We start from the raw sequence: 19,817 nt of genomic DNA, 5'->3' as shown, positions 1-19,817 counted from the left end.
ATAATGGGATGGAAGGAAAAATAGACTAGGGCCTCCACACTATTTTCTTACGAAATCTACAGGGAAATCTAACAGTGTGCTTTACTATTTACCTCTAGGTGACATTCTCCAAATGTCTTGACATGTTATGGAGTGCCTCTGACAGAATGGCAATTGCTAGGAGTATCAACAACAACAACGAGGAGAACAGTTCTTCTGAATCTCCTTCTTACAAGTGCTGTGTGCAGATCAAGAAATTCCTTACCAGCAATCATCAGTAAGCCTGAAAAATTTAAAGAGTCCCTGAAATTCTCTTAACAACCAGGTACATATCGTGTCTAAGGAAATGTGTGAGGACACATCCCAAATGAGAAATCGCCAGCTTTCACAGACGGGGGAGAGGTTATAGTCTCCTAAGCTGCCTCACCCAGGCTTTTCATGTACAATTTTTGAGAGAAGGGTCTGAGAGAAGGAAAGCCATCCTACAGGTAAGTGATCCTGATTTTATAATTAGATGTTTACCTGTACTAGCCATACATGAAGAAGCTAACACCTGAAAATGGTGCTTATTCCCTCTGGGAGCTCAGCTTTAGATACCTGCGAGTTGTGGAGATGGACAGACATGCAGTCAGACAGATCTAGGTTTGCTCTTTCTAGCTGAGAGGCACTGCGTGTACTACGTAACCTCTCCAAAATCCTGGTTCTCACTGCAAAAGGAACTGCTGCAACCTACTTCATGGGGTCTGGGAATAAATGGGCCCAGCTCAGAAAAGACACTCAATAAAAGATCGTTTCTTTCCCCTTTAATTCTCTAAGAAACTATGTAATATAACGTGCTTCAAGAAAAATGTCCCTCTCAGGAATAGAACCGCAACATCACTAGACTTCGCCAGTTTGGGAGTACAAATAATTTTAAACTAATAGTACATTTTAGAAATTTATTTCCAGACTAATATAGTAACTTCTGAGTATCACCAGGGATGTGCCTTGTGCTCCCTGTCCCATCTTCTTCCAGCCCTTGGCTGATGTCTGCTGCCCAGGAAGGTCCACTTGGGGGCGGCACCTTCTCTGGCCCCTCCGGATGGTTCTCTCAGTGAGTACAGGGTGGTTGCCTTCCCTGCGAACTCCTGAGATTCCCAAACCACAGTATCGTGAAGGAGCCAAGATGACACAACTTTCTGTTAGGACCGCAGAACATCAGCGGCACACTGGATCTGCAAGGAAGTGACCCTCCCTTGCCATTTTGTTTTACACTTTGTCACCTGGACCATGACAAGCACTACTTTTGCCTCCTACGAAAACAGCTTCTTTAGCTTCTGCCTGTGTAGCCCTTTTCCCCTCAGCGTCCCTAAGCGAGGACCAGGAAATTCTCCATCCCAAAGTCCCCTATTCCACATAATCCTATCCCAGAGCAAATCAATTCCTGCAAACACATGCTTCAGACTGTCAGTTTCCCAGTTCATCATAAGCACCCAGACTCTGAACCCCAGTTTAGGCTCGGCTGGAACTCTCTCCACATGAAGAATTATTGCACATTTTGATTTCTCATCCACTAGAGGTCTGCCTTCCAAATGAAAAGCAAGTATGAGACAGAGTAAAATGTGTAATATAAATTTATTTTATGACACTTTCCTCATTGAAGATACTTTAAAATAGATTAAAATACATCAATATTTCATGAAAATACCTAGAATTTAGATAATACTTGTAATATACATGATTTGACCCTGAATATACATTTTTTTTTAAATTTCAAACATCATTTAAAAAAAATAACATAAAAATGGTAAGGACCGCTGCATTCTTCATATATCCCATGTCTCATAAATTTTAATTCAACTGCTAGTTCTTTTCTCAACTATATATGTTAGGGGTATTTGCTTCTGTTGTTGAATGGTGAGAGTATCCATTTTCTGCTTCTCAGCAATGACTTTTAGGTCTTCTTTTTCCGATTCTTCCAGGAAATGCTTCATGCTGAGTTTGAAGAGTAATCGAGGGTCTGGTCCAGAAAGTGGTGGGCAATTACAGATCTCTCTAATTTTAAGAGCCTATAAATAAAGAATGCAATACTATATTTTTTATTTAAATTTATTTATTTTAAACAAAATATATATATAAAACATATATATTTAAATTTACTTATAAATTTAAATTTATTAAAATTATTCCAGTAATTTATAATATGCTCTTTGTAAAACAATGAAATATAAAATACATTCTGTATTTTTGGAATAAAAGGTATCTTAATCATAACATATGAAAGAGAACCATACAGAAATTTATGGTACAGAGTTATATTTTCATTGTTTGTTCACATAGTAAGTATTCGAAACAAACAACTCTATCTGCAGTGACTGCCCAATGTCCTATAAGCAAGCCTTCTTAGAGGTGTCTCTATGATTTCAGTCAAATGGGGCCTGACTGTGAGAACACCCATTCAGATTTAAAAAGATCTGAAGACTCAGTCGAAAACAATAGCATACAGAAGTGGGTATTATGGAGGGCACAACTGCACGGAGCATTGGTGTGGTACATAACCAGTGAATCTTGGAACGCTGAAAAAATAAAATTAAAAAAAAAAACAGAGGTGGGAACATACTGAAAGAAGACACATATAACTAGGACAGTCTGAGGCAGCACTGATGCTAATAACTCAGAAAAGTAAGCAAATCAAAACCATCGTAATTTTTTAATTCCAGGAAGAATAAAGTGCTAGAGGAAAAGTAATCATAGTCTACAACATGGTTCAGCTATGACTGGTGTTTACAGTTCGAAAAGCACTGAATCTTTATCTATCTACCCCAAATCACAACTCATACTGGGAAGAGGGAGAGTTGGATTTTGTGTGTGTGTGTGTGTGTGTGTGTGTGTGTGAGTGTGTGTGCACGTGTGCCAACAGTAAAGGAAACCTTAGTTCTCATCCTTTACAGGAGAAGGTAGATTGGTAATGCCTAAAATTGAAAAGTTAGGAAGTAGCAATAGAAGTATGTTTGTTATGTAGATGGTGGGAAATACTAAAAGAATCATTTAAGAGAGCTGAAAATGGTTACCCTTAAAAAATTGAGGGCACCACGGTAGGGGGACTGCAGCTTTAAATAAGGAGACTTGGAGAGCTAAGTTATCCTTTAAAGTGGCTACATAAATGACTTTAAGACACAAAAACTAAAATAGAAAAAAAAGTTTTTTTAAGATTTTATTTATTTATTTGACAGAGATTACAAGTAGGCAAAGAGACAGGCAGAGAGAGAGACAGGAGGAAGCAGGCTCCCCGCAGAGCAGAGAGCCCAATGTGGGGCTCAATCCCAGGATCCTGGGATCATGACCCGAGCTGAAGGCAGAGGCTTTAACCCACTGAAACACCCAGGCGCCCCTAAAATAGAAAATTTTTAAGGAAAAAACACTCTAAGGAGGATTAAAAAAAAGAAAGATATTTAGGGAAGGGACGTAGTTTAATTTTTTATTACTTCCAACTTTTTTATAGTGATGCATGTTAAGGGAAGTAAGTAAAGCAGAGAAGGAGATAGTCAGTGTTTGTGGGGATAATAAAATTCTGGAAAGATTAGCCTGGGGAGGTCTCACTGATACTAAAAATAGAGCTCCCCTATGACCCTGCAATTGCACTACTGGGTATTTACCCCAAAGACACAGATGTAGTGAAAAGAAAAGCCATCTGTACCCCAATGTTTATAGCAGCAATGGCCACGGTCGCCAAACTGTGGAAAGAACCAAGATGCCCTTCAACGGATGAATGGATAAGGAAGATGTGGTACATATACACAATGGAGTATTATGTCTCCATCAGAAAGGATGAATACTCAACTTTTGTAGCAACATGGACGGGACTGGAAGAGATTATGTTGAGCGAAATAAGTCAAGGAGAGAGAGTCAAGTATCATATGGTTTCACTTATTTGTGGAGCATAACAAATAACATGGAGGACATGGGGAGATGGAGAGGAGAAGGGAGTTGAGGAAAAATGGAAGGGGAGATGAACCATAAGAGACTATGGACTCTGAAAAACCACCTGAGGGTTTTGAAAGGGCAGGGGGTGGGAGGTTGGAGAACCAGGTGGTGGGTAATAGGGAGGGCACGTATTGCATGGAGCACTGGGTGTGGTGCAAAAACAATGAATACTGTTATGCTGAAAATAAATAAATAAATAAATAAATAAATAAATAAATAAATAAATAGAGTAATGATGGTGGTGGGGAGGGGGTGCTGCTTGAAGGGGGCCACAGGGAGGAGAGGGGGAAATGGGGAGACCTGAAAGACATGAGGTCACATGGATATCTGGAAGAAGAGCATTCCAAGAAACACCAGCAGGGACTGCAAGGACCTGCTGGGATCAGAAGCACGCCTAGACTGTTCTGGAGCAGTGAGGAATCTAGCACAGCTGGAGCCAAGCAGGACAGGGGCAGGAGCAGATTATACAGGATGTCTTATATCACGGTAAGTATTTTAGGTTTTACCATGAGTGGGCCTAGCCCCGATATTTGTGGGGTCCATGGCAAGAATGTAAATGGAAGCTCAGATACCATGTGTTTAAATATCGAAAAGTGGTTAAGTTAAGCTAATAAACCACTACAAAAAGTATGCTCTATTCTCCTACTTTGAGGAATACACATTCAAAATGACGCTGAAGACCAGGTAAAAATTAGAATTCTTGAATTCTGCAATGTGTAAGGTTGCAGCGAGCCTGCCATCCACTCCCGTCTCCTCCCATCCCTGGCTTAGCGGGCACTGAGAGGGGACTTGTGTGCATGTACCCAAGGGAAGAGATCCCAGAAGAAGGCTCAAAAGTGTTTGGGCAAGGAATTCCATTATCCCAAATACCCAGAGTGCCACGTGGTAGGGGCACAGGTTCTTAGGAATATTCCTTTAAGTTCCACAGGAAATGAAGGCATGCAGCCAGAGGCAAGCCAGAAAAATGTCTTCTAAAAGGATGAGGTGATAGAAGGAGCCTGGATGTAGGAACACCTGATTCTGAAGGAGGTCAGGAGTTACCAAAATAAACTATCGAGGAAAAAGCATTAAAGAAAATTCTGTGGTGACAGGACCTTATCTGATTTTCTTTGTATCTTACAATCATCCATTGAGCATTAAAAGAAAATGTTCATTAAAGTAAACTGAACTGGAAAATCAAGAAAATGTTTCACAACTCTAGCACTGAAGTAAACAGAAAGAGCCTCAGCTAAATGGCACCCTATTGTCCAAACCCACCTACCTTTGCACGTGGAAGCTACTCCTAAGCTTTACACTGAGACATCAGACACAGACTGAGACTGCCCTGGCAAAATGGGGACACACGGGCTGCTCTGTTTTAACTCCTCCACAGCCATGGTGATGTCCTTTTCCAAGGAGAAGCTGCTATGCGATGGCCACTACATCACATACCTAAGACGTTCACTGGGTCACTGAAGGGGCAAGTGTGGAGTCCAGCAGGTAATAGCTAGTACAGCTGAGTGGAGTGAAGAGAGATGCGAAGCAGCAAATGAAGGAAAAGCAGAATGCCATCGAATCTTCTCTCTCCCCTAAGTTCTTTCTTCAGTATTTTTACATTCAGCCAATATTTAGACCACCACACTGAGTGAGGTGGTAGGCACACATTAGTCTGAATAAATAGTCATGATCCCTGCCCTCATACAATTTACTCGGCATTTCCCCATTTCTGGGCATTTGAATTGTTTCCATTGTTTTGTTTTATCTAATTTGGCTTTAATAAATTGCCCTATAGGGACATCAGGGTGGCTCAGTGGGTTAAGCATCTGCCTTTGGCTCAGGTCATGATCTCAGGGTCCTGGGATCAAGCCCCACATGAGCTCTCTGCTCAATAGGGAGACTGCTTCTCCTTCTGCCCCTCCCCACCACTCCTTCTTTCTCTCTCAAAGAAATAAATAAAATCTTTAAACATTTTTTTAAAAAATTAACTATACTATGAAAATCTTTGCTTAAAGAAAAAATGTTATAACTTCCATTTGGGTTTACTTGAAGTACACCCTCCAAAACAGAATGATCTGAACAGAGTATAATTTTAGTTTCTAGAGGACCAGACTGCTTTCTATCAAAAAGGCTTTACCAACTTATGTCTACCTAAGTTATTCATAATCAGTATAACATAAGATTTCAGGACTGTTATCTAGATAACCATATCATTTCCAACCTCAGAACCCTTATAAATCATCAGCTACAGCTTAGATATGGAGGAAACTAAACCCCAGCGAGGTTGTGACTGGCAGGGAACAAAATATTGCTTGGCAAATGTTTACTGCAGCTTTATTCATAACTGCCCAAACTTGGAGCAACCAAATGTCCTTCAGTAGGTGAATGGAAGAATAATCTGTGTTACATCTAGGCAATGGAATATTATTGACTGCAAAGAAGAAATGATCTATCAAGCCATGAAAATACATGCAGGAAACTTAAATGTGTATTTTTAAGCCAAAAAAAAAAAACCTATCTAAAAAAGCTATATAGTATATGATTCCTACTACATACACAACATTTTGGAAAAGGAAAACTATGGGAGATACTAAAAAGATCTATGGTTGTCAGGGCTTATCAAGGAAAAAGGGATGAACAGGCAGAGTATTTTTAGGGCAATGAGTCTACTCTGTGTGACACTGTAGTGACGAATACAAGTCATTATATATTTGTCAAGACCCACAAAATATACACCAAAAGTGAACCTAATATAAATTAGGAACTTTGGTTCATAAAGATGGGTTGGCGTAGTTTCATCTTTTGTAATAAATGCACCACTCTACTGCAGGACTTTGATATAGTGGGGGAAACTGAGCGGAGGCAAGGGGTATATGAAATGTTTCTCCTGTACCCTCTGTGAAATTTTATTGTGAACCTAAAACTGCTCTTAAAAATAGTCTAATTTAAAAAAAGGAAGCACCTGGATGGCTCAGTGGATTAAAGCCTCTGCCTTCAGCTCAGGTCATGGCCTCAGGATCCTGGGATCGAGCCCCATAACAGGCTCTCTGCTCAGCAGGGAACCTGCTTCCTCCTCTCTCTCTCTGCCTGTCTCTCTGCCTACTTGCGATCTCTGTCAACTAAATAAATTTTTAAAAAAATCTTAAAAATTAATAAATATAAATTTAAAAAATTAAGGAGGCATAGGAGTAAAAAGGCTTGGAAAAAAAGGGATTAGAACCCACTTCTGTTGTTTTTGTTTTTGATGCTTTCAGACTATAATGTTTAGCACTAATTATTTTTTGCACACTTTGTTTCTTAAGTAAATCTTTTACTTAAAAAAAGTACTTGAGATGTCTAAGCTATGCTCCCTTCCTATATATTCTTCATAAAGTTTTTCTCTTAATATTTCTACAAGTTTGAATTGTTTCTCTCCTCCAACTACCTATCAAAACAAAATCCTATTACAGACCATACACACTTCTATCAAATCTTCATCTATTTTGCATAGTAAGATTTTATCATATATGTTGGTAAATTTATTTTTTACTTTCCTTTCCACATTTATTTCATTACACTTCAGGGTATCAACATCTTTTATCTTTATAAATTCAAATCTGTCTTATTAAATGCACTTATTAGGGTATTATGCTAAGTGAAATAAATCAAGCAGAGAAAGACAATTATCATATGGTTTCACTCATATGTGGAACATAAGAAACAGTACAGAGGATCATATGGGAAGGGAGGGAAAACTGAATGAGAAGAAATCAGAGAGGGAAACAAAGCATGAGAGATTCCTGACTCTAAGAAACAAACTAAGGGTTGTGGAAAGGGAGATGGGTTGGGGGCTGGGGTAACTGGGTGATGGGTATTAATGAGGACACGTGATGTGATGAGCACTGGGGGTTATATGCAATTAATGAATCACTGAACACTACATCAAAAACTAATGATGTACTATATGCTGGTTATTGAATTTAAATGAAAAAAAAAGATGCTAACAAATAAATGATACTTTTTAACCAGGCAAAGAAAAAATAAAAGAACCTATTAAATATCTCTTCAAAAGTGAGCGGTATTTTCACTATACAACTAGAATATGCCTTTCCATTGCCTTTATTTTCTGCAATTTAACTTTATGCACTGCACATAACAGGTACTTAATAAATGCATGCTGAAGTTTAAAGAAACACCTGTAGAACACAAGCTTTGAATAAATCATTATGATAAATGTCATAGGGAAAACACTCTTGAGCTGAGAGTCTAGGAAAACAAGAATGTACTCTAGTAGGAAAAACATACAGTTCTAAGAATCCCAAGGAAGACTGGAGTTAAGTATGGAATTGGCCAGCCTACAGATTCCCACAAGAAGTGAAAGAAACGAACATATACTGTTCACTTTCTACGTGCCTTCAACTGTGCCAGGTATTTTACTGATGTCTCAAATGGTAAAATAGTATGAAGCACTTTTGAAATCTTGGCCCAGTGTAAAATGTTTAGCATTAAAATGTCTTATAAGACAGGGAAGGAAGGAAAGAGGGAAGGAGGCAGGACCTTGCCCACACAAACACTCACGTATGTACATCAAACAGCCAGGAAATGCTGTTATCGCAATTCTGCAGGTGAAAAACCTAAAGGTTAGATTAGGTAACTTCTTCAAAGTTAGGTGGGTGGATCAGAACTAAAACCCAAAGCTCCCAAGACCACTGCTATTTTTATACTACTTCCTATAAGCAATCTTTTCCAATAATCAACTATTAGTTTGCTACATGTTAAATTTCCATGAGAGAATGTGACCGTTACTCAACTGCATTCATTGCCCAATTTTCCTATTTTTAACCCAATATTATTTTACTTCTCTTGCTCTATGACCTATTACGCAATCATGTAACAAATATTCATTAAGCATCTCAGAAACTGTCACAGGCACTAGTGAGCCAAGGGCCTTACATTCTTAGAGGAGGAGACAGACAATAAACAAGCAAACAAGATCATTGTACTTAAGTACATGAAGAGACAAAACTATGAACTGTGTTAGAGCATGACTACATGGAAGAAGGGCTATTTGAGACGGGGGGAATCAAGGAAAGTCTCTGAAGAGAGATGGCATTTGTGTAACTAGAGCTGAGAGAAGAATATTCCAGGCAGAGAAGTCAGCAAGTAGAGGAGTGGTGAGGAGGAAAGCAGCTCAGTGTGAAGTAACTGCAGGCAAGGAAAACCTGGGGGAGAGGGACATGGGAAAAAGTTGAAGAAGGAAGCAGTGGCCAAATTTCCTGACTTAAAGACAGCGGGGAGTTTGGATTTTTATCCTGAATTCGAGAGATGCCACTAAAAGGTTTTACGCAGAGAAATGACATTTAAAATATGGTTCTTGGCTATTGTACTGCAAACATGCTGTTGTTAGGGGCTGAGGTGAAAAACGGAACAGGAAGATTAAAATATGAGATGACTGCAGTTAATTCAGGAGAGGGATGATGGTGGTGGAGAAGGGGCAGTAGACAAGATCTTCTTGTGGGTAGGATATAGAGAAGGAATCAGAAATGAGTCTTGAGTTCCTTCCTCTGTGTTAACAGCACTGCTTTTATTATTCCACCCATGTATGTGAGGATAATTTACTTGCTCCGAGTAAATAATTATTATTACCTAGTACTGTACTGTTTGCTGGTTAATGACCCCAGTCTATAAATTCTGTTAAAGGTGGTATTTTTATCAATTTGTCAAAACAAAATGTTCATAGAATGAATCAGATAATTAACAATGTCCCTTTCTATATTTTGAAGCTAGAGTTAATTATTCATTGAATAACTGTTCTTTAAACTTTCAAAAAATTCTCCAAAGTGAATCCCCATCAGGGCTAGGTGCTCTTTTCTTTGCTAATGTGTTATGACTCTGGATTGCTGATATAGTTGTTTTCATTTATTTGATTTAATTACACCTTACCTCTTCCTTCAAAAACTAATTTGAGGAGGTAAATTCTAGTTACAATTTCTACTTTTAGCTGTACCCACTTTGGCAGTTCTCTCTCACATACACACACTCACGCATGCATACACTTTAATTACTTCTGATTTTGACCTGAGCCATTAATTAACATCATCTACCTAAAAATAACATTCTCTCAAGTATTTTGGTTTTCCTGCATGTAAATTATTGTAGCTCTTCTCCTGATCCTATTTACCTTTTATTCTTTGTCTAACTAACTGATTTGATAATTTTCACTTTGACAAAATTTCCGAAACAATCAACTGTTATAATTTTGTTTATTCCTGCTTAATTTTATTTTCCCTGTCTGGGGCATACTATGTGTCTCGATTTCCTTTCTCTTTTCTCTCTAATACAGACATTTAAATTGGTAAAGTTTTTTGTTTTTTTTTTTTTACATATAGGTTTGACAGCAATCCATGAAAATACAAGTAAAACCATTATGAATTTTTTTAAATTTTAAGGCATCTTCATATTTCTTATCTTATACATATAAAAATTTTAATTTTCATGTGGCTGCCCATATTTTAATTTTTGTATATTAATTTTTAATATTATGATCATCGAACCATAACATTTTTATATTAAGTATATATATTTTTGTCCAAGTTAATGAACAATATTTTTTTGAAAGATGTATGCACATTTGGGAAAAAAATACATCTTTTTCCTAGCATTTAGTTTTTTGTGTCAGTTGAATCTTATTTATCATAATTTCAACTCAAATTTTTATTAGTTCCTTACTTTATCCATGGTTTTCCAAGAATAGGGTGCAAGCTAGAATCACAATCATACACAGACTAAACTATAAATTCTATCCAATTTTTGATCATCCATGAATTCTGGAAAGAGAACTCTAGACACTAAGTACTTCACTGATATATTGTTCTATCAGTTCCATATATTAAGTAAGGGACCTTCAATCTTAAAAGAAAGAAAAGTGGATTTGGCTAGATGCATACCAAAGTGTATTATTTCCACTGTTTTGTTTTGTTTTGTTTCTTTTCCCCTAAACTCTTAACACTTCTCCAAAACATAAAAGGTAAAATCTAAAATCATTCTCACTCATATGCATCTTTATATTTTCTCTTTACACTTGGCAGCTTACAAAATCCTATTTTTGCAATGAAGATTAAACACTTGGCAGATTTAAATATCTAGGCATTGTCATTTTGGGGCATCTCGGGCATGATGCTCTGAGGTTCTAAAAATCCATCTTGAGAAATGTTATCTAAATCAAATGTGTTATGGAAACCACAGCCAAAGAAATTAAGACATAAATGAAGGTACTGCTGCTTTCTATTGTTCTATGTAGCTTGATTTCATGTCTTTTCAGTGTTCTTCCATTTTTCAGACTTTTTTTTTAGCTTTGGGTGTTTTAATTTGGCTGTGCTATGTTCCTTTATCTCCAGCATCAATGAGTCTTTGCTCTGGGGCATCAATTTTGTTCTTCCACTGAAGAACACAGTCTTCACAGCCTCCACGGAAAGTTTTACAGCTTGTCTGCTGTATTCACAAGTTTAGCAATTTTCTGAAACGGATGTATCTTACATTTGTAAAGTCATTCTTTCTTCTTCTGTCACTTTCAGTGTAGTTAAATCAGCCTTCTCAAGCCAGCTTCAGGGGGCACCTAGGCTGTCCTCTTCAATGTAGGAAAGCTTTTAAATTATATCTGAGATTTGTTTTTTTACATTTTTCTACTCTTTGAAGCTTATCTTATTGGAAGAAAATGGGCATTTCAGAGGCTATTTGTTGTGGATATTGTAGATTTAGTTTAGATGAGTGTCCTTGTGGTGTTTTTAGTTAAGGACACTCATACACAAAATGTCTTTTAAATACAATACCTATGATTGTTTTTCTTTTCAACTCTTATGTACTCATCATCATTCTGATTTTTTAAAAATCTCTTCCATCTACCTCTTAAGTCTACTCTTGAATGGGAGAAAATGTGGCTGTAACATCTTTTTTTCCATTAGATTTCATTTGACTAGTCTGAGTTCCTTCTTCCCTGTTCTATATAGATTCCTCCTGAAGACACATACGCAGGTTAGCCTTTTGAGTCAGAGGACAATGACAGTTCCCTCAATCAAAAAAACTTCCCAGGCTGCTGAAAAACTGGATATTTACGGAGTGCTAAATCATTACCCTGCAATCACTTGCTGGCCAGATGAGGGAGAACCATGTTGACAAAGGAAGGGTCAGGCCATCATCATCCAAACCCCTGATCAAACAAAGCATCACTAAATGTGGAGTAGCCAGATCAAGAGAATCCTGAGGTGAAACAATATGAAGCATAGATGCACTGCCTATAAAATATTCTTGCCAAAATTTAACTTCTGTTTACAGGTATACAGAGAAACAAGTGTTTTTTAAAAAAAAAAAAAAAAACAGGGAGAGAGAGAGAGAGATAATAGGCCCAAAACAGACTCGCTTGGGGTAAGCCCCAGATCACCAAACCAAGACTTAACAGCAAACCTAACTGCAGTTTCAACCACTTCCAGAATGGAATCTTAAACCAGTAAACCTGGAATTTCCCCCTTAGCATTTAGTGAGGTAATCTGCTGGATAGACTCCTTCAGTCATGCAAAGAAAGATGAGGTAACTCCTCTTTCCCTGTCCCAGCCCCTTTCTGCTTACAAAAATCTCCCATTTTATTCAATTTTTTGGAATTCCTTTCTCTTGTTAGAAGGATGCTGCCCAATTCACGAACTGCAGAATAAAACCAATTTGGTCTTTAAATTTACTCAGTTGACTTTTGTTTTTTACACAATTTAGATGATATCATAAAAAAGCAATCACATAAATCTAGAATGTGAGGCTAGATTTATTCAAATCAATGGCATGTTTTAAGAACAAAACAAAAGGGAGGGGGCACTGTTCTGAAGTCAAAGAGACTAGGGACAAAATAAGCAAATGCAACACATAGATTTGATAGATCAGGATTTGAATAAACCAATGGGAATATTATATTTTGAGACAGAGAACTCTGCAAATGGGCAGGATATGGTATTTAGTTTTAATAAGGAATTACTGTAAATTTTCTTAGGAATAATAGTATAATTGTGGATGAAAATACATCATTTGGAGTAACTGGGGAGAAAGCCCTCATGTCTGGCATTTACATTAAAATACGAATGGGAAAAAATAAGAGAAGATACAAATGAAGCAAATGTACAAAAAGGTTGATACTAATGAATGTGAGTGGAAAATGGGGATTCATTACATTATTCAAATTATTCTCTATCTTTACATGTTTTTAAGATTTATAACAAAAATTCTTTTAAAGATGTTTTTTCTCCCTATCCTCCATCGTCTTGTCATTTCTGCATTTCTGTGCCCTCATTCTTGATTTTGTATCTATAACTTTAGTTCAAAATAACTCATGAAAGGTTTAAATGTTTTTCCTTCAAGGGGTGCAGAAAAAGTCTCCCTAAAATGTGCCATTTTGGCATGTAGACTATTTTGAGTTGAAGGCAATAAACCCCTGTGAGCTCAAGAGAAGATTTTGCTCCTCTCCTAACTACTTTAGAAGAATATAAACTGGGGGGTCTTCCCCAGAATAAGAGTTATTACCAGAAATAAATTTTATCTCAGTGACCCATCTGTATGAAAGGGAAAACATCTCCTTACCAAGTATCTGCTCTTCCTCTTACTGCCCTGTGACTTGCTCTCCTCCCCTCTGAAGCCTCAGGGCCTTATCCCATTCCTTAGCACACAATGGCATATATACTTCACTTTACCTGTCTTGGAACCTCTCTAGTATACGGGGTTCCCATATATACAAAATTAAACTCATTTTTCTCCTGTTAATCTATTTCATGTCAATTTAATTTATATCAGCCAGAAGAACTTTTGAAGGGTATATAAAAATGTTTTCTCCCCAACATCCCAAAAAATGAAACCAATCCCTTTATACCCCACTTCAAGCTCTCTCCCTTAATTTCCATAGGCAAGCATATACAATAAAAAGAAAGGAAAAAAAAGCCTAGGATTTAACATCAATAACGTCAATCAAAAACTCATTAGAAACAAATTTAACATGAATGAATGAGAATAGTAGTTTGTTACTTTAAGAGACAGAAAAGAAATACAATAAGGATAATGGCTATGTGGCTACTTACAAACAACAAAACAAAAACTTCTGTTTATATATTAGCCTGACAGGATGATTTGATTTAGTGTCTTTACTTGAAAGGCAAATGGATGACCATAGAAAATAAAAACAGAAGAAATTGTGAAAAACTTTCAAGTGGGCGAAAAAGAACACTGGATATCCTATCAAGTGCATCCTTGAGTGTCACCTCTGCCTTTCAAGGCCTTAGAGCTGTTTTACAACTCCATAATCTGTAGAAAACTAATAACAATGCAAATAATACATGTCTGTAGAAATGTAGGCAAACTGTCTGGTGGAATGCAATTGATCATTGCCTCATGAATAGATCAGTTTTGCATCTGTCTGTAAAGTCAGTTCAGCATTCCTGATTGTCTATGTACCTATGGTTCTGAAATTTTCCGGAGAGCAGCTATAACATATTACTGGCTCTCTCAGTAATAATAAGTTAAAGAAAATCTCAGATATTGTTCATCTTACATTTGTGTAAGTCATGATTTTACCTCTAAAAATGTTTTCCCTCTAATTCATTTCATTTCCTTTCATAAACTACAATGGAAATTGGAATCTGACTAGTTTTGAAGTGGTCTAAAAAAAAGTTAATTATTTAAATAACTGAAAATTTTAATAAATACAAAAAATTTAAAAATTAAGACCACCTTGACACATGTCAATCTTCCTCTAGAATGATAAATAAGAAAAAATTTTCAAATAAATTTTATAATCAACCACTCCTGACATAGAAGAGCAATATGTTATGAAATGGCTGTATTTATTCCCGATAACAACTGAAGTATTTATGAAAAAACCGCTGGTACACATCAGAATTCTTCTAGGTACTACCTATCAAGTAAAACAGCAATTACTTATTCATAAAAAATAAGCCACAGTAATTATGTTTTAAAAAAAGGAAAAAAAAGGAGAAAAAAATTAATGGCCAGAGAAGCTTCATAATTAGATTAAAAGCTTCCTTTGAAAGTAGAAACCACGTCATTTCAAGAAAAAAAATCACCTCCATTTTTTAACACGTTTTTCTAAAAATATCATATTTTTCTTTCCCCCTACAAGCAATTTTTTCTAATAGCCCATTCACTTCAGCCTCAAGTAGATACACGTCCCATGAACCATAATATTTTTTTAAGGTTTTAGACAATGTTACTGTCAGGCTTCCTGGCTTTATATGATTCAGAGGCCAATTCAATTACAGTAGCTGCTATGATATTTGCCTTTTCCTCAACACTCTCCATGTCAGACAAAATGAAATTCTGTAAGGTGAACAGTGTATGTTTGTGTACACTGGCCAACAACGACATTTCACTTCAATGTTAAACACTATTTTCTACTCATGAGATTTATAATATTAATGATTTATTCATTTACTTTGTCCAATTATAAATGCATAGGAATGATTTATAAGATCTCAACCCCCAGCTTCCTGAAAGTTTAAAGAATTCAAGATAAAATGAGATTAAAATGAATGCATTTACAGCCTGCCAGTATCTATAAAAACTGAGTGCTGTAAATGTGAACACCAAGATTTAAAAAACAGTTTACAAATAAGGCTGACATTGAAAGTTCTAAGAGTCATTAAAAAATAAATCCTACTCAAAATTAATATAACATAACCCTAAACAAAAGTAAGGCCAAATTAAATGTTTTTCCTAGACATTCTAACATTCTCCATATCCTTTCCCCAGATGGCAGAGAGTAAGTCAGTGGGAGAAACAGAAAATAAAAAATTCAGTCTGAATGTTTTCCATTGTAAAATAAATCTTTCAAGTAAATTTCTACCCTGGGTTATCATACCATTTCCTTTATTCACATCTATTCATCCATATTTTATAACAATCTTTATAGAAAGAAAGTTAAATAAGGGATCTCTTTCAAGGACAACTTATGTTACACATAAATTTAAAATCTGAACAGTGTTAAGTATAATTTTAAAACTGTCATACCATTAAACATCAACAGGTTGATTTAACATCTGTTCTTCAATTTTTCACCCAAGTTGTTATGGTAACCAAAATGTGTGGAATATTTGTTTCCTAAATTTAACTGATTATTTCAAGCAAATAAAATTATAGCATATCATCTTATTAACTATAAATATTATTAATACTATAACCCTATACTTATTTTTAAATGCTGGTGGATTACCAGATTATATTTAACTAGGCATTTATGCATGCTTCATCACAGAATACACATTAAAAAATAGCAAAGGCACAGTTTTTTTCTAACTTGGGGGCATTTTCTTGATTTTAAAAGCAAAACAAGGGGCACCTGGGTGGCTCAGTGGGTTAAGCCTCTGCCTTCCGCTCAGGTCATGATCTTAGGGTCCTGGGATGGAGCCCCACATTGGGCTCTCTGATCAGTAGGAAGCCTGCTATCCTCCTCCCTCTGCCTGCCTCTCTGCCTACTTGTGATCTCTGTGTGTGTGTGTGTGTGTGTGTCAAATAAATAAATAAAATCTTAAAATAAAAGCAAAACAAAACAAGGAAATCAGTCTATATTCTGAATGACATACTATATTAAAATACTTAAAACAATGTGATTTTAGTGATTTGTAGGAGCTATTTATCACATTCTTTCCAAACATAAGTCAATCCTGCTACTCCTCTAGTTCTCTGCTTAAAACCTTCCACTGGTGTCCCATCTGTAAGCAAAAGCCGAAGTCCTTAGCCTGGCTTCAAAATCCACACTCTCCACTTTCCCTTGTTTACCCCATCCAGCCACACTGGTCTCCTTGCTGTCCCTCAGATACACCAGGCTCAATCCTACCTTAGAGCCTGATACTTACTATTTCTTCTGCCTGGAAGCATGTTAGCCTAGGAAGCCACATGGCTCATTCTTTCATTTATTTCATTTCTTCCTTCAAATACCATCTTCTCAGTGAAACCTTCTCTGACTAACCCCATTTCAAACAGCTATTCCAGGACCTCGACCACCTCTGCTCACATATTACTATCCACTATAGACTGGACTGTCCCCCCACCCCAGATTCTTATCTTGAAGCCTTAACCTCTAATGTGATTATTTAGAGACTATTTAGAGATGGGGTTTTGGGAGGTAATCTAGGTTTAGATGAGGTCAGGAGCCTTCATGAGGGCTCTTAACATCCCCTTACAAGAAAAAGAAGAGACACCAATACACTCACTTTCTCCACCAGGTGAGGACACAATGTTCTAGAAGGCAGCCATCTGCAAGCCAGAAAGACCTCACCAGAAATTGAATGTGCCAGGAAATTATTGGACTTCCAGCCTTAAGAAATCTGAAAAAATTAATTACTATTGCTTAAGTCAGAAACTTGATCTTAGACTTCTACCCTTCAGAACTGTGAAGAAATAAATTTCTGTTGCTTAAGCTACCCAGTCTCTAGTATTTTGCTATGGCAGCCCAAGCTAATACATTTGTTCTTCCTTTATTTTCCTCATTAGCACTCATTACTGACTAGTATACAATATATCAGTGATCTAGTCTATACATTACTAATTAATGTTATTTATTGTCTGTCTCCCTTTACTGCATAAGCTTCATGAGGGCAGGGATTTTTGTGTATTTTGCTCTCAACACTTGTAACACCCATGGTCTGGCATTAACAGATAATAAGTATTTGTCAAATGTACAAAGTATAGATTTAAAATATCTTCAACCTTGATAGGCTGTGGCAGGAAATAATACATTTCTTTGATGATATTCAGGGAATCCAGTAAGAAATAAAAAATATACCATCTTCAATAAGTTAATTTTTAAAAAATCAAAATTATCAACATTTGTGTTTTCATAGAACCAAAAAATCTTACTCCAGATTTTCTTGATCTTTTCTCCTCCTATAAATCTGATTTATTACAGGCTCAATCTTCTTCTTACCAGTGAAATAGGTAACCTACTTTATACTGTTAACTCTGTCCAGGATCTTTTTCTGTTTACTTCCTAAGTGAACTCATCTACCCTGCTTCAACTTCACATTTTTCAGGTGATTCTGAAATCCTCATCTCTTGCCTAGATTTTTCTTTCTTCTGGTGCTGTATTTCCAACTACCTTTGAGACGTACATCACTCAAGCATACTATCAGGAATGTCAAAGGTCAGGAGCTTTATAGGTAGAATGTAACACTGTACTCATGTAAGTTAAAAAAAAAACACACACAAAAGCAAAAGAAATCCCTTAAATAAATTTTAACTACAACAACAAAAAAAGTAGTCCTTAGCAGTAGTCTATAGACTCACATAATTCTATAAATTGCCTGAGGAATCACTTTGTTTCATTACAGAAATTAGACTTACAATAGTAGGGAATTCCAATCTCTGAATTATGACCATGTATTCTAATTAACAGTATACTCTTGCACTATCAGCTTCACTTCAACCGCTGAATTATTCCCAATATTGTAGTAGAGTTTTATTACTTTCAAATTGAATTTAATCACTTGGGGGGAAAATATAAGAAATTATATGAGGTTTTCAAATTAAGTTTCTGAACTAGGATAGTTTATTTTTAGAAGAAAAAAAAATCTCCCAGTGTTTTTCATCATTGGTTCCCAAATAACATATTTGTTTCTCCAACCACTTTTCCTCATACACACTAATCAATTCATTATTATTTTAAAGACTTCGCTAAAGCACATTTTTTTACAGAATTTACAACAAGCTTCAGATGAAAGTTGGCTAGAATTCATTATTCAGTTTAAGCAAGCCATATATTTTTAGAATTTCACTGAGCAAAAATGCAAAGAAAGGGGATTCTAAAAGAAAACCATGTGACTATTATGACTTTAGAGGTAGGCTAAACTTCCCAGGGCAGTACAAGGTCCCTGGGTCGTGGGTATCACTGAGAACACTCTCAGAACCAGTGAGCTTCAGTACACATCACTTACTAATGAAACACATATGATCCCAATCTTATGCTTCCCTTTTAAGATGAATGATTACTATCTATTATATAAAGTAAATTTCACTGCTATGTTTTTCTAAATTTTTTTTTTTCTTTGAATTAGGAGCAGAAATGAAATATATTTAGGAAAGGTCTTAAGAACCCATGTCTGGCCATCTCCAATGCTCATGAAAGATACAAAGTATGCCCAAGATGTCAATAAATTCTGTCATCATTCCTTTCAAAATATATCCAAAATGTGACCACTTCTCTCACTTTCTTCTGCCTCCATAATGTCTTACTAGGATTATTGCAAGAGCCTCCTATATAGTCTCCCTGATGTCACCATTGCCCCATTACATTACACTTTCCACACAGGAGCCCCAGTGATCACTATAAAACACATGAGTCAGGTCAACTCACTCCTCTGCTGAAAATCTTTTCCTAGCTTCCCTCATCACTTGAAATAAAAGTCCTTAAAATGGTTTAGAAGACCCTTCATGGTCTGGTCCCTCTACATCTCAACCATTTTCCCCACCTCCCTTACTCCATTCAGCCACCATGTCTTCCTGGCTATTCCCTGAACACACCAAACACACTCTCACTTTAGGTCCTGTGCACTACTTCCACAGCCTAAAAGACTTCCTCCATATATTTACAGGATTTGCTCCAGGGATTTTCCAGGTTCTACTCAGTGAGGCCCTCTCCTTGACATATGAACACAGACTAGTAAATCTTCTCTGCTTCCCAGCCCTCTTTACTACGTTTAACCTGCTTTATATTTCCCCTGCATGCTTATCACCACTTGACATATTGTATGTTTGTTATTATTGAATTATCTAATTAAAATGTTAGCTCCAAGAAAACAAAGACTGTTTTGTTTTGTCCTCTCACTCACTCCCTGGCTACAGAACACAGAATAGCAGATTAGAGATGAGTATCAACAAATACT

General features: G+C 36.5%; 1 protein-coding gene across 3 annotated transcripts in view; it reads right to left on the bottom strand.

The window, feature by feature from the left end:
• Positions 1–1,588: 1,588 nt before the first annotated feature.
• Positions 1,589–19,817, bottom strand: part of OMA1 (OMA1 zinc metallopeptidase) — an 82,938-nt gene continuing 64,709 nt past the window's right edge. For all 3 annotated transcript variants that reach the window (XM_045984012.1, XM_045983934.1, XM_045984088.1), the window contains exon 9: positions 1,589–2,027. In XM_045984012.1, the coding sequence (XP_045839968.1) occupies positions 1,815–2,027 (213 nt within the window). In that variant the 3' untranslated portion in view covers positions 1,589–1,814. The remainder of the gene's footprint in view (positions 2,028–19,817) is intronic.

The sequence above is a fragment of the Meles meles genome, chromosome 1, assembly GCF_922984935.1.
Source record: "Meles meles chromosome 1, mMelMel3.1 paternal haplotype, whole genome shotgun sequence".
In the NCBI taxonomy this organism is placed as follows: Eukaryota; Metazoa; Chordata; class Mammalia; order Carnivora; family Mustelidae; genus Meles; species Meles meles.
The sequence above is the reverse complement of the archived record's forward strand: the minus strand, read 5'-3'. Positions and strand labels throughout refer to the sequence as shown.